General features: G+C 43.1%; 1 protein-coding gene across 1 annotated transcript; it reads right to left on the bottom strand.

Annotated features, from left to right (window-relative positions):
* Nucleotides 1-2,887: 2,887 nt before the first annotated feature.
* On the bottom strand, nucleotides 2,888-3,610 carry TMEM215 (transmembrane protein 215). Its single transcript, XM_062600463.1, has one exon. The coding sequence runs from the start codon at nucleotides 3,608-3,610 to the stop codon at nucleotides 2,888-2,890; it is 723 nt and encodes a 240-aa protein (XP_062456447.1).
* Nucleotides 3,611-15,238: the final 11,628 nt, after the last annotated feature.

Genomic DNA, 15,238 nt, shown 5'->3' on the forward strand with positions numbered 1-15,238 from the left:
GGTTCATTTTAAATGGCCAAATTTACCCATTTCCATGTCATTCTGTGCTGAACTATGGAAAAAGAAAGGAAAATTCACAGAGAAAGATTTCAGAGACAATACAACTATATCTCTTTACTTTCAGAATCCCACATGTTAAGTAGGAAAACTTAGTGGACATGGTAGTTTAGCCTAGAAATTAGCCTAGCTTCTTGTGTTTTAGCACAAAATCTTATCTGAGTTAAATCAAGTGAAGGAGGATGTTGCCAGTAAATGCCATGTTTTTAACATACATTTTTTGTGTCTCTTTCTATATTGTAGGTAATCTTCACTTCCACTGAACTTTGCTTTAATATAAGCATTCCATATGTTTACTGATGACTGAGAACTGTTTGGCTGTGCCTCACACTGTATACTAATCATTCTGTTTGTCACTAGAGTTTACTGTCTTGCCCTATAAAAGCCCATATAACTTTTGACAGAGAACATCGAATCCTAGATAAAATGAAAAAAGCTTGACCTCTTCCTACATATATTTGACAAACTGTACAAAAACTAGGTTTTCAGGGGACTAACACTCTGCTGTCTCAGGCAAGGCAAAGAATTGCTGTCAACCCTGGCCAACAGTAATTCAGACTATCTGGTAGTCCATTTTTTACTGGCAAGCCAAGTCTTCAGTGATGCTGTACCCTCATCATAACGGGGTGAGACCCTCACCTGCTTCCCCTGGGAACTGAAAGCAGTTAAAGACCCTGTTCTACATCGCATACATCAGCACTATTTTAGCCACTGACTTCAGAGGTCATAAAATAAGACTCTCCAGTGTCATCAGAGAGATGTTCAGCACACGGCAGAATAAGGCCCAGCTGTGACTAAGCTCACAGGAGGTGATCTCTGTGACAATCGCAGCACAGTTTTATGTGGGAACAGGAGCTGAGCATTTCATCTAGACAGTCAATTTCTATGAAATTTCCTTGCTCAGTGGATGAAATGTGGACTGTATAGGGAATGAACATTTGTTTATTCCCACATTACTTTGCTGCATACCAGAGCAGCAAAATTGCCTGAAGCCACCTATTAAGAAGCATTGCTTGAATCAAACTAGCTCACATCTGTTTTTTGTATCCCAATATTATCCTGATGCCCCACCAAAGCCTGGCTACAGTGTATAAATAGCAACTTGTTTGGTCTGACTGAGGGAAATCAAACTGACATATGTGAAAAACTGTTTCCTCCTTTTGCCAATCTCTTTAGAGACTGGTTGTCTGTATTAATTTGACGTAAGTTTCCAAACAAACAAACCCAGCAGATGCATAAAGTTTTCCTTCACTTTCCAAGTATTTCCACAGGCAACAAAGAATAGTTCATTACAGAGAAACCACTTTCTACATGACATTTCAGACTACTGCAAGAGAAACGCAGATTTTCTTTTTTCCTACTCAGATATTTCAATATATTTGGTGCAAATTATGGCTGATTAAAAATAGTGGAAGTGAGAATTGTTATTAAGTCTTCCACCACAGAGGAGCTTTTCAGAGTTTTGGTAGTTCAGTTACAGAAACTGGGGGACTTTCTGAGACTCTGGTAAATTACTCAATGCTTTAGTAACCATTATCCTAAGAGTTTAATGCTTGAAGTAGCTGTTTAGATTATGCTTTATATTATACAGCATCTCTCATCTTTTCTACGTTGTAGCTCCCAGATAGAATTTTATATACTGCATGTAACATGTAATTTATTTTTGAATAGACCAGCTGGCATTAGTGTTTCTGCACATGAACCTCGGGCTAAGGCACTGAATGATTAATTCTTATTACTCTATGGCTGTATTTCTATATATCCTTATTTCATGTTTCTATTTCTATATATCCATGAGCAATGAACTAAAACACCTGTCAGCCAGGTCCTCTTTTCTGTCCCCCTGGTAGAGCTTGGCTTTGAGACCACTTAACAGACTGTAACCCTTCGTAAGCTACAAAGAAACACTAGGCATTTTTAAGAGAGACATGAAGATAACATTTCCAGATAACTCCAGTCCCACTCAAAACACAACCCATAGGATTCTATTTCCTAAGTGACAGCAGAGGTATTGGAAAATATGTTTAAGATCCCGAACCCACTGACTTCTGCTCTTGGTCTTTGCAAGAACTGTATCATGATTGTGTTATAATCTTCTTGTTGAGTGTGCTATAAAATCCAAAGGTGTTAGAAGCACTCCAGTGAGTTCAGTCCCAGTGAGGGATGAAGCTAGAATAGGTACCTTTCATGCTATTGATGGTGGATTAGCCTCTGAAAACTCTCCTGAGACTATACAGCTGGTAGGAGACTTCAGGAGAAGAGCCCATAGGGTCAGCATAGGGTCATCTCCTAAAGCAGAGGAAAGTAAAATCCCACCAGAAAGAAATGTGGAGAGACAAATCACCTTGTCACTCCCAAACATCAGCCAGCTAATAGAGTGCTTGCTGGCACCTCTCCATCCCTCCCAAAACAAAGTGACACTTTTCATAAGACCCATTCATACACAGAGAACCACATTCTCTTCTACAAACTTTTGACTTAGCTTTTGATCTTAGCTGCAGCCACTGATGCCCCCCTACCAATGTGTCTAAGGGCTTGAATAAAATATGCAAAGTTAAAGCAAAAGGTAGGAAAGGGGAGAAAATAAAATCATAAAAATGGATTTTTTTCCAAAATGAAGAATTGAAATCTTTAACCTTTAAACATGCTTGTTTACTTACAGAAAGAGTATTTCAGGCACAAAAGGTTTGAGTATCAGTCACATAGCAGGTTATATTGTAATAGTATCAGGATTGTCCCATGCAGTGCAGTCAGCTATATTTTCCCCTATCAAGAGCTGAGAGTTGTAGTTTTGGTATAAATACATACATACATAGAAAATATGCATCATTCACATTATGGTCTCCTGGTCTGAGCTTACTCCAGTGGGGTTTATGTAACAACAGTATCTGTCGTAAGTGCTGTTCTCATTATAAGAGCAGACAATGATACTGTCTTTAGGAGCAACAAAAGCATTGTCTTCAATGTCCAGGCAGGAAGCATTGTTCCTGGTGGGAGAAGAGCTTGTCTTCTCCAAGGCACTGAATGTGGATCCATCTCCCACGAACACATTCTCTGGCATCTCTGGGTAACAGGTCTCCAGGTATCTCAATATCTCCTCCTGCTCCACCTTTCTGATTAGGCTCTTGCACTCGCCCGTGGTGGTGGCAGTGGTGGTGGTCGTGCAGATGGACACCGAATCATCACCCTGCAGCACCCTCTTGTCCTTCAGGTATGCCTTCTTGGCCAGCTCATTGCAGCTCCCCTTGCCCGACTCCAGGTCAGAGGGGCTTCTCAGCAGCTCCATGATGTCCCGGTCCTTGGCTTGCTTGCAGCATGGACACTTATTCTTGGGCCATTTGGTGCAGCCATCGGTTTTTCTGGTGAGGGCGATGGCAGCTATGCCAGGTAGGCATATCGCTGGCCCGATGGCCAGGAGGGGGATGTCCCCCAGGGTCTCTCCCTTGATCCCAGACACGGTGAACATGAAGCCGAACACCAGGAACACACTGACCAGAGCCACCACCAGCCCTGTCCGGGGGTTGATGTCATCAGGTCTCATGGTCCGCACCATCCTGCTGGCAAAAAAGGGACCCCTCTTCGCCACGTCCTCGGAAGTAGCCCCTAGGAAGGGGCCCAACCTCCCCGCTGGGGAAAAGGAGCAGGAAAGCACAAGGGAGGCGAAACCAGCCCTGCCCCGTGGGGCCTCCCCCCAGCGCGGCAGGGCAGCCCCAGCACACCCTCCCCCGCGTGACGGCGCGGCACGCGCGTGCCACGGTCTGCACGCGTGTGCACACGTGTGCGGGGTGTGTGTGTGGTGTGTGCACGCGTGTGCGATGCGCAGGGTGTGTGTGGGGTGTGCACGCGTGTGCGGGGTGTGTGTGTGGTGTGTGCACGCGTGTGCACGCGTATGCGATGTGCAGGGTGTGCGCGGGGTGTGCGGGGTGTGCGTGTGGTGTGTGCACGCGTATGCAATGCGCAGGGTGTGTGCGGGGTCTGCACGCGTGTGCGGGCTGTGCACGCGTTTGCCGCGTGTGCATGGGCAGGCTCAGAGCAAAGAGGAGAGGAGGCGCGGGGGGCGGGCAGCCGTGCGGGGCGCTAGACCCTTCCTCCTCCTCCTTCTCCTCCTCCTCTTCCTCTTCACCCCCTGCGTGCCGGCGCCGGCTCCAGCCCTCCGGAGCTGCCGTGACTAAACGCACCGCTTGGGGGGATGTGCCTAAAACTCCCACTATTTCCCGTTTCCTTAGTTATATGCACGATCCATGGTGAAAACGGGGAATAATGCTTTAGGTGTTGGGTTTTTTTGCAGCTTGATTTTCTCCATTCTGTTTTAGAAACAGAAACGCCCTGGGGGTTATACTTCTCCTAGGTACCGAGAATTAATTTGGCTTTGGGGATGCATTTTGTAGGTTTCCCGTGGTGTCTACTGCCTGCCATCAATCGACCCCGACAGTGAGGTTAAATCTGTGTATTTTGTTGTATTCGGGCATTGGTAATTCAAAGTAAACACTGTCATCAGAATGAATATAGGAGATGATCAGAAATGTGTGGGAATGTGGAAAGGAGGGAGGAGTCTTACAAGCAGAATGATTTTCTGTGAGGTTGTTTCAACACTTTGTGTGCTCAGTGTTATAAAGGAGTCAACGCTTTCACCTGGAGCAAAGGTCCTGGGAGATAAAAAGCAGTGACACCAGCAAGTGTCTGAGAAAATAAAGAGAAAAAATAAACAAGGACATTTCTGAACTAAATTCCGGAATTTAGTTCAGAAAATTATGTAATTACTGTAAAAAAAACTGTAATTACAAACTGAACAAAGCACCTCTATACAGCAGATTTCCAATCTGTCTGTACACAGAGTAAGCCTGAGTGTGTCCCCTCCAATTAAAGGGCTACTTGTAACAACTCTTGCTGCAGTCTCTTTTCATAAGCTGAACGTCTAGTGATAGCCTTTGAAATCGTCATTCAAAGGAAGCATAAGCAAGGGAATATGAAATAGGCACATTCTAAGAGATAAGTGTTTACGTTGGTGATAACAGCCTGATTTTGAGATTGAAAGTTTGGAACAGACGGTTATCATTGTCTGAACTCACCCTCCAGAGCGCTACCCAGTAAAATCTACCTTGAGCACCTGGCTCGCAGCTGAGCAGGGCTGAACAAGGAATAGCTAGGACATTTTTAGGAATGTCCTCAGTCATGGCTGAAAGACTTCAGATCAAAACCTTCTAGTCAGATTTCAGCACAAGCTAACTTCTACTTTTGTCATTGTGCAGGATTTGACAGGATAAGCAACAACTGTAACTTCTTGGGTATTTTTTTCTGAGATGAGAATTGTTTCCATCTGCTGTTATTTAGCTACTTTGGTTTTTATGGCTTCTATATCCTCATATCAGAATGAATTATGCATTTTTTTACTCTTTCACTAAATTCCAGATAAAGGAAAATGTTTAAGTTTTGCTTAAACAAAGCTATGGGAATAGCAATTAGCTATAACTGCATCCATCGGAGTCTGTCAGTGAAAGAAAAACATTGGTAGATGGTACAGAAATGCAAATATCCCTAGTGGCATCAGTGAAGGGGAAAAATTAATATAAGAACGGCAGTATGTGTCAGAAGATCTAAAAGGCATAAAAATGGCCCTTCAAATGTAAGTGACAGGGTTACTGAGGTGGAAGAAAGAACATCTACTTTGGAATGAAAAGCTGTTAGTGGGCAGAAAAATGCTTACAGAAAATGTCAGGACAATTGTGGAACTAAATACCTCCAATTTGTTGCTTTACAAATTGTTTCCAAGACAAATAATATAAAGACTGTATGCCTCCTGCAGGGGATAGAAAATGAGAACTAATGCTCACTCCAGAAAAAAATATATATATTACATATATATATATACATATATATATACATTACAATTGTTAAAATTGCTGAGCTCATTCCAATCTAGAGATCAACAAGTAGCCACTTCCACAATTGAACAGCAATGTGAATTGTTGAATTTTCTCTCCTGTTCACAATAGAGAAAACGTGACTTCTGTGAGGTCAAGCTCATTTCTTTTCTCATTTTTACAATACCTTGCACAAAGGTTTGGATTAAGTAGTGTAATAATTGAAAATTCTAAATATTATTTCAATACAAATTAAAAAGCTGATGGTGGTGATTAACCATCTCTGAGTGCTATTAACTATGACTTTGACTGCTCATTCAAAGCAAAATTGAAGTTGAATTTAGTGAAAAAAAAATATTCTACATTGTGCCTTTGTCATCTTTTAGGATTAGTCAGATTAAGTTAATATTTGAAAGAGATTTCTGGAAAAATCTAGGGTTTAGTGAGAAAGGGCTCTGAGCAGATACCCCTTATCAGGGCTGACAGAATGCAAATGCTGGAGCAATATCACATGTATCATTAAATGGTAAGCTGGTGTGTTCCAGATTGGGTCACTAACTTCAGCTTGCTCAGTATGAATTTCTCTTATACATTTATTTAGATGCAAAATTATATTTCTGTCCTAGATAATAATTTAGTTAACTGTTAGTAAGGTAGAATCATAGAATCACAGAATCAGTAAGGTTGGATGGGACCTCTGGAGATCATCTAGTCCAACCCCTCCTCAGCAGGGTGACCTAGAGCATGGCAGACAGGGTTGCATCCAGGCGGGCCTTGAAGCCTTCTCCACAGAAGGAGACTCCACAACCTCTCTGGGCAACCTGTGCCAGTGCTCCGTCACTCTCACAGGGAAGAAATTCCCCCTCATGCTCAGGCGGAATTTCCTGTGCTTCAGTTTCTGCCCATTGCCTCTTGTCCTGTCACAGGGACAACGGAAAAGAGTTTGTCCCCATCCCCTTGACACCCTCCCTTCAGGTACTTGTACACATTGATAAGATCCCCCCTCAGGCTTCTCTTCCCCAGGACAAACAGAGCCAGCTCTCACAGTCATTCCTCGTAGGGCAGATGCTCCAGCCCTCTGATCATCCTCATAGCTGGACTCTCTCGAGTATCTCCGTGTCTCTCTTGTCCTGGGGAGCCCACAACTGGACACAGGACTCGAGATGAGGCCTCCCCAGGGCTGAGTAGAGGGGCAGGATCACCTCCCTTGACCTGCTGGCAACACTCTTCCTAATGCACCCCAGGATACCATTGGCCTTCTTGGCCACAAGGGCACATTGCTGGCTCATGGTCAAGTGTTGTCCACAAGCACTCCCAGGTCCTTCTCTGCAGAGCTGCTCACCCGCAGGTCAGCCACCGCCTTGTACTGATGCCTAAATGTAATATGTGTCATTCTCTCACTGGTTAGAGTTTAATACTGAAGGTAATGGCCAGTGTTAGTAAAGGATCTGGGTATGCCTTAGCTTGGAAGCCACTACAGAGGTGACAGCTATACCAACTCCTTATGGACATGGTGTGGAAGCTGGAGAACTGCAAATTATAGCTAACTTCAGACAAAAATAAAGCATTAAAATAAACAGCTAATTCAAAATACATTAACTATTGCAACTTAGTTTGTGTTTAATGTCCTCAGTGTTGAGAAAAGCACAAGCCCCCTTTTTTCCCTCTTGATCCATTATGTGAAATATATAAATGTAAACAGCCCAAAATAATATGAAACACTCCTGAGTGTTAGACAGGATTTCAAAAAATTTAACAGGTCAAAAACTGGCAGTCTTTAACAGCTCTGATCTCATGCAGTGCCTGAGTCCAGTACAGTTATACCTGAATAACTTGGTTAACCTGACAGTCACATCCAGCTTGCTATTATTTTGAATGTGAAGTTATGTTTTGGATCAAGTGTCAAGCTATTTCTTAGTTATTATGGAACTACTAAAACAGTTAACCTGATAAACGAATTTAGATTTTCTACATCTTTTTTTAAATCGCTTTTACAGTAGAGATCAAAATGGATTGGACCAAGTTGGGTAGAGTGAAACAGATACCAGCTGAGTGACCGACTAACGTAAATTTCCCTGGTACTTCTTCCTTACAACCCTATCTTAACCTTCTGTTCTGTAGATCTGATTGTCCATTTCAGCCAGTGCTCTCCCTAGTCTTCATCTTCCAAGATCTATAGCAATGCTAAAGCATTACACAACTTGACACTGCTTCTGTGTGTGGGATCATGTAAGACCCAGATATAATCTGCATATGAAACACAGGACTCCTTCTGTTGACAAATTCTTTGTGAGAGGGGGAGCTCAAGTTTCAGGCTCTTACTGCTCTCCTCATGCACACATTTGAACCACCTCGTTAGCTTGAGTATACTGGTGTCATTCTGCTGAGGGCCGTTGACATTTCAAACTAGCTCAAGAGCTGTCCCAGAAAGCCCTTCCTGTTTGTTATCTATAGCAAGTGCTGTTTGCTGGAGGTGGATCCTGAATGCCACATCCTTCTCCAAAGCTCCTTTATTTCATGTTTTCTCAGACTCATCTGTAAAATAAACATACTTGCTAATGACTCTGTGCTATGCAGATGTGTGCTGTGGTCCTCTTACTCATACATGTATATACATACATACATATATACATACATATATTTATTTTTTCTCATTTTAAAATGCTTGTGGCTCACTCAGCTCCAGATACAGAAATTGCCTTATTTACATTGCTTAGGGGATCTAGCCTGACCCTGCAGCTCTTCCATTCTCTGTGCTCTCTCTCAAAGCCCCAGGCAGTTCTCTGCAGTCCTCGTGTGTTTTTTTCTGATTCACAAGAAGCTCACCCAAGGGAGAATTTTTAGGATTTTCATGTTTCTTAACTCCCTTTGGTCTTAATCCTTCCAGTCAATCATCTGTGTTTGGCTGCTGCTTGCTGGCTGAATGGCTGTAGGTCAGATACGATAAGACTTTACTGCAGAGAATGGTTTCCTGATGAGAGAGTTCTTTAGAAACAAATGGCAAAAGAGATGTATCAGATGCCTGAAAGGCTTTTGCTTTACCAACAGGTTGTCCACACCAGGAAGAGGATTCAGAAACTCTAATAATGAGTCTCACATCAGTCTTTAGGTGACCTTAGAGACTTCAGTAGGGTTGCTCTGGAAAAGCTACAAGTCATTGTATGAGTCACAGCATCAGACCAAATTTGCACCACAGGAGAAAACTCCTGCCTGTATAATTCAAAGGGAAATTTGTCCTTCACATCATTCTTCCTGATGCGCACTTTACCTTTAAGATACTTCCAATTAAATACACTATTTCTTTAGTTTAAAACTACTCGAATGAAAGATACAATAATCCCAAGGGAGTGACCTCTTTTGAGAAGTAGGGGCTTCGGTTTGCTCAGTTCTCTGGGACAAGGCAAGATACCAATTATTTACTGCTTGTAAAGCACAATGGTGAATAACTTACTTCTCAAAAGGGATCGTTAATTGGAGCCTCTCAACTCTGTTGGAGGGTAGAGGAAGAGGGGAAAATAACCATGTCAGGTTATTTTGACCTAACTTCATAGAAGAAGTTAATGATTTCAGACGTGTTTAAACACCATTTACACAGTTCTGAGCATATAGAAGTCACCACACAGTGAGGCACTGAAAGTGAATAATTCTCTGGAAGCTTGTTGATTCACCTTCTGTATGATTAGGCGAGATTATTAACAAAAATAATTGACCAAAGGAGTCTCAGCAATTCATGTCACCTGCAGGCTTTGAAAGACTCACTCTACCCAAAACCAATGAAACATGAAGCAGATAAAAATGGAGATAAATACCCTCAGCTATCTAGTTCACAGGTCATTCAAACAATGCAAGTGTATCTTTTTAAAACCATCCTATGCTATGGATATGAAAGAAATCTTGAAGTCTTTGTCGTAAGAGTCCCGGTTGCCTCACTTTTGGTTACTTTATGCCATGTCTGCATCTTTACCAAGACATAATAATAGAGAAAATGACAGGTGAGTGTGAGTGTGCATGCATGGACAGAGCAGCTCCTCACTGTTGTATGTAGAAGGAGTAGATGCAAGAGAAGGGCAAAGCATGTTTTCACTGAGAAAAGGATGCAAGCAATTGCCTTTAAAAGGGGTGAAATCTGCTCAGTGCACCAGGAGCTCTTTGAGGGGAGCAGTGTAACATGACACCAGGGCAGCAGTGCCCATGACTAATCTGAAACCTATATTTTTCAGCAGGTAGCCTGTCTGATTCATGCCAAATGCTCATAGCTCCCTTGCCCTGTCTGTGCTGCTGGGACTGTATGTCATCACAGAATTATAGAACCAGTAAGGTTGGAAGGGACCTACGGAGATCATCTAGTCCAACCCCTCCTCAGCAGGGTGACCTAGAGCATGGCAGACAGGGTTGCATCCAGGCGGGCCTTGAAGATCTCCACAGAAGGAGACTCCACAACCTCTCTGGGCAACCTGTGCCAGCGCTCCGTCACTCTCACAGGGAAGAAATTCCCCCTCACGCTCAGGCGGAACTTCCTGTGCTTCAGTTTCTGCCCATTGCCTCTTGTCCTGTCACACGGGACAATGGAAAAGAGTTTGTCCCCATCCCCTTGACACCTTCAGGTACTTGTACACATTGATAAGATCCCCCCCCAGTTTTCTCTTCCCCAGGCTAGAGAGGCCCAGCTCTCGCAGCCGTTCCTCGTAGGGCAGATACTCCAGTCCTCTCATCATCTTCGTAGCCCTACGCTGGACTCTCTCCAGTAGCTCCATGTCTCTCTTGTGCTGGGGAGCCCACAACTGGACACAGTACTTGAGATGAGGCCTCCCCAGGGCTGAGTAGAGGGGCAGGATCACCTCCCTCAACCTGCTGGCAACACTCTTCCTAATGCACCCAAGGACACCATTGGCCTTCTTGGCCACAAGGGCACATTGCTGGCTCGTGGTAAATCTGTCATCCACCAGCACTCCCAGGTCTCAGGATCACATCACAGGAGATACCTGAGTCTCTTGCTGCAGTCCCATGACAACTTCTCCAGCTGTCAGACACTTCCCTCACAGCTCCATTTCTAACTGTCTTAGGAAATATCTGCTGCTTCACCAGGCCAGATGTCTCAGCTTCTCTAACCAAATATCTCAGAGGGGACTCTCAGTTTTTCTCATTTTCTCTGGCAATGCACTTCAGTAACTGTAGGGTTGCCTACCCAGCTGCAGATCTTCAGGGACTACCACTTCAGACCAGAGTCTGCAAGTGGTCTTCACAGATTAGCTCATGATGTGGGATAATTTGTCCCAGAGATAGAGAAACAGTGGCTCTACAGCAGACCTCTCTGTTCAGTCCGACTCGCTGCAGATAGTAGCCAGGGTGAAGACATTTCAAGACTCCTTCAAAGTCTGAATGTAGATAGGCTGTGAAAAAAGGAAAAGAGAATAGGGTCAGTGAGACAAATAAAATGAAGAGTGGGAAAATACCAGAAGGCATTCATTGCCCCCCCCAAAAAAAACCACAAGCCTTTGGTGGATCTTCTATACTATGGCCGAGTATGTCTGCTCTAAAAATCAAAAGCTGACAGGTAAAGCCTCCACTCGTATAAGCCATCGTTGTCCCAATAATGGCTAAATATATACCTGATGGATTTAGTCCCTTCCAGACTAATTAGGTAGTCATGGGGATAGCCTCACAGTATTTAATATTTCCCCACCAGGGACTCGGTCTGTCTTTTCTTAAAGCTGTAGCCACAGGATCCATTAACTAAGCCATGGTAAGGGGGAATACAATGACCATGAGATCCTGCAGAGTGCTGGCATGTGCTCCTAATCAAGATTTAAGGGCAGAGTTATTTGTGCATTTTGCACAAATTATGTGCCCCTGCAATTATGCCCCTGCTTCAGAAATAAAATGTTTTACGTTATAGTATTTACTAGAATAGGAAATGCTTAACCATAAACAGCGAAGTGTGGTGATTGCGGAGGAATTTGACATTGTTATATAAACTAACCTGTTTTTGTATTTCAGAGGCATTCAGTGCAGGGCAAGTATGTTGAAGTTTGTATCTCTATACTTTGGGAGTGATTGCAATTCCTTGAATGTTAAGAAACTTGAATGTTATATCAGAGGATATCAAATGGCTCCTGATTGCCAGTGTGGGTATAAATTCACTACTAATTCACTCCTTTTCTGCAGAACAGACCTGTCTCTCTTAAGAAACAGAGGATTATGCTGTAGAAACAGCTACATATGCTGCAGAGGAAGAGCAGTGTCCCCAAAATACCCAGACGAAGATCTCCAGCCAACTCCCAGGAGTGAGGGGCTTGTGCTGTCAGCTAATCAGGCCTCCAAGCATCGGGCGGATATCTCACAGCTGAGCCTGGCCCTCTGTCTGTTCTCACCTCTCTCTCCACCCTGCCTGATGAAAGAAGGCAGCCCTAGCTGCTCAGAGCAGCTCCTCTCCGATAGGGGAATGGCTTACCAACTCCAATAAATGATATTAGAATTACCACTACATTTAAAAGACACCAACTAATATTTACTTAATCCATCTGAAATTGCTAATTCTTCCCTATGAAGAGGGCAACCTGCTGACGAGGCCCATTTCTCAGAATAACTTAGGTCTACATTTAGCGTTAGAGATAAGAAGTACTGTTTGTCTTCTATACTCTGACCGAAGATAAGGAGCCTTAGGCAGGTTCATTCTTGGGCTTCAAGCTGATCCCAAACACATACCTCTCAAGGCTTATTTTCCTTTTTATTTTCCATTCAGGAAGCAGCCTTCAGATACCAGCTTCAGGAGACCTGCAGCTGCTGAAGAAGTTGTTGCCTTTCATCAGCAGGATTAGGGCTGCAAACACTCAGTATGATAAAGCTTATCCCTAGTGAAGGACACTTCATCCCACCTGCGCATGAGGAGTGAGCTGAGTTCAGTGCAGTACCCTCATGTGGTATTCTCATGGTCTGTGATAAGGAGCAACCAACCACTGGTGTATACTGAAAAGAATCTCATGCTTAGATAAGAAGCTGCAATGTGGCAAAATGAGTAATTAATTAGCCTTATACTGCCATAGGGATATCCACTCCCAGCTGACAGCAAACTGATTAAGAACGACTCTGTGGTTTCTATTTTAGATAACCATTTACTTTGGTACAAATTTAAAAAGGCTTTCTTAATGGTTTATTTCACAGGGGACTCATTAGATTTATTTGTGGGACAAATAGCAGGAACTTGAATAGACATTTCAAGTTCCTAGTCACCAAAAGCTCAAGCAGTATTTCCGAAAAGTGCTCTAATTTTATCAAGGGAAACACTTACTTCTTTCTAATCTTTTCTGTTGTGTCATTTGTTCTCAGACATTACCTTAGGCTAACTTAAGAGGCTTTGAAAACTGAAGGTGACCTTTTACGTTCTGATTCTTAGGAGTGGATTAATTACATGGCACTCTTGTATGTGAGCTTCCCAGCCAAGTCAATGGAGTTACTCGCAAATTGAATAGCTGCTACCTTAGCCCAATCAGTGCTGAGTACAAACCATTACCAGTGTTGTCTGTTTCAGCATCTCAGTGAATGCTGAGAAATTAAATCTCATGCTACCCTTATGATCCCTGCTTCTATGTCCATGGGAGAAGCAGGTGCACAGGCAACTCAAGAAGTTTTCCAGGATTCCCTGTAGAGTTAAGGCAAATCAAAAAGGGGCCTAAGCCCCTGAAATGGCAGGTGAGAATGTACTTCCCTTCAATATATATATTCTCTATCTATCTATCTAATATTGCTATATATAAGAGCTTTGAAGTGTTGAGTGTCACTATGTCAAACCACTACACAAATGCTCTGTTTGTCTTTAGCATGCTGCATGGGTCTCAGATGTAGTCCACGCCAGAGGATGGACATGTATTCACAGTGAGTCTGGGAACTCCATGGTTATCTTTGCTTAAGATTCTGTCCTAGCATTTGCAGGAAAGTTTTGTCTTCACTACTGCTTATGCACTGCCTCGCATTTGCAAAGCATAGTTGTGAGGGTGATATACTTAAGTTTGACCCCAAATCAAGTGCGAGTGGAAGACAGCAAAGGCAACAAAATGGACTTTTTGTAGCAGGATGTCCCATAATTTGGGAGAAAAGAGGGGTCTTGGAAAGGAGGGGAAAGAACAAAGAACATGAAATGGAAGGTCTCACAGGAGGAATAGGAATAGCAGCAACAATGTAATTCAGCTGTGCAGTTTTCAGTGAGAATCAATATTCTAATCAACTGAAACTATGTAGTTCCTTAAGCACCAAAATTGATGCAGCCTCATTTTCTATGCATTTGTGTCTATTTTGACTGTAATGAGAGCTTCATTGGCAAGGTCTCTTTGAAATTAAAGTTGAAGAACCTAGCATCATTTCCTCCGCAGGGACACTGTCTCCCAACACTAGAAAAACTTAGTCTCAGACATGAATTTTGATTCCACATTTCATTGAAACTAGCCTGTGGATTTGCATACAAAGCAATCCCTTTGGATACATTGCTTAAGCCAGGGATGCCTCACTATGTTCAATGATATCCAAATAATGTTTCTTTGTTGTTGAAGGGGAGTGTTTTCATTCTTCTCTTTCTAAAATGCCACCTCAAACTAGATGCAAAAAATTCTGGTCTAGATTAATTCATAGGAAGTGAAAACAATAGTGAGATTATTCAATCTACATTTCCCCAGCACACAAACGCAGGTGATTTTTTTCTCCTCCTTAGAGATTCTACACAAATAGAAATGAAACATTTTCCTTGTTCCATGGCAACAGAGCTGTGGAGGCTCTGCAAAGTCAAACATATTACAATTTTACCACCTGTTGCAGGCTAGCTGTGTGAAAGCTTTTGTTTCCCAGCTCTCTGGCTCTTTTTGGATACAGACACTCCAGTGGATATCAAACATGATTTCAATCTCTGTAGTTATCTACCCTCCCCTTCCTAATCCTTAAGGCTGTGGATGATTTTCTTTGTGACTGGACTTCAGGATGCTGGTGACCTACTTCCTGAGTCTGAAGGCATTGTGGAGCATAGGGTAGCTGCAGAGCCCGGTAGCTCTTTTTAAGTTGAGTGCTGACAGCCAGAAGGCAGCAAGGGTTGAACACAATTGCTTCTGAAATGCACACTGTGTAGTTCTTTCCAGCAGATGCTTCTGTAATAGCTGTGTGACAAAATGTGCTCTTGACTCAGGAGGCGAGATTCCTAGCAGGTGTAAACCGGCTCAGCTTCACCAACTTCGATTTCTTCCCACTGAGTAGCAGTCCCTGTGATTTATGCTTAAAGTCTCTGAGGAACCTATTAAACTGAAGACTTCTAGACCTTTTTCTAAAGAGTAACTTTATAT

Source organism: Rhea pennata, chromosome Z (assembly GCF_028389875.1).
Source record: "Rhea pennata isolate bPtePen1 chromosome Z, bPtePen1.pri, whole genome shotgun sequence".
In the NCBI taxonomy this organism is placed as follows: Eukaryota; Metazoa; Chordata; class Aves; order Rheiformes; family Rheidae; genus Rhea; species Rhea pennata.

What these genes read in the sequence shown, in the direction of transcription:
- TMEM215 (XM_062600463.1), bottom strand. Translation starts at nt 3,610, where the DNA reads ATGGTGCGGACCATGAGACCTGATGACATCAACCCCCGGACAGGGCTG.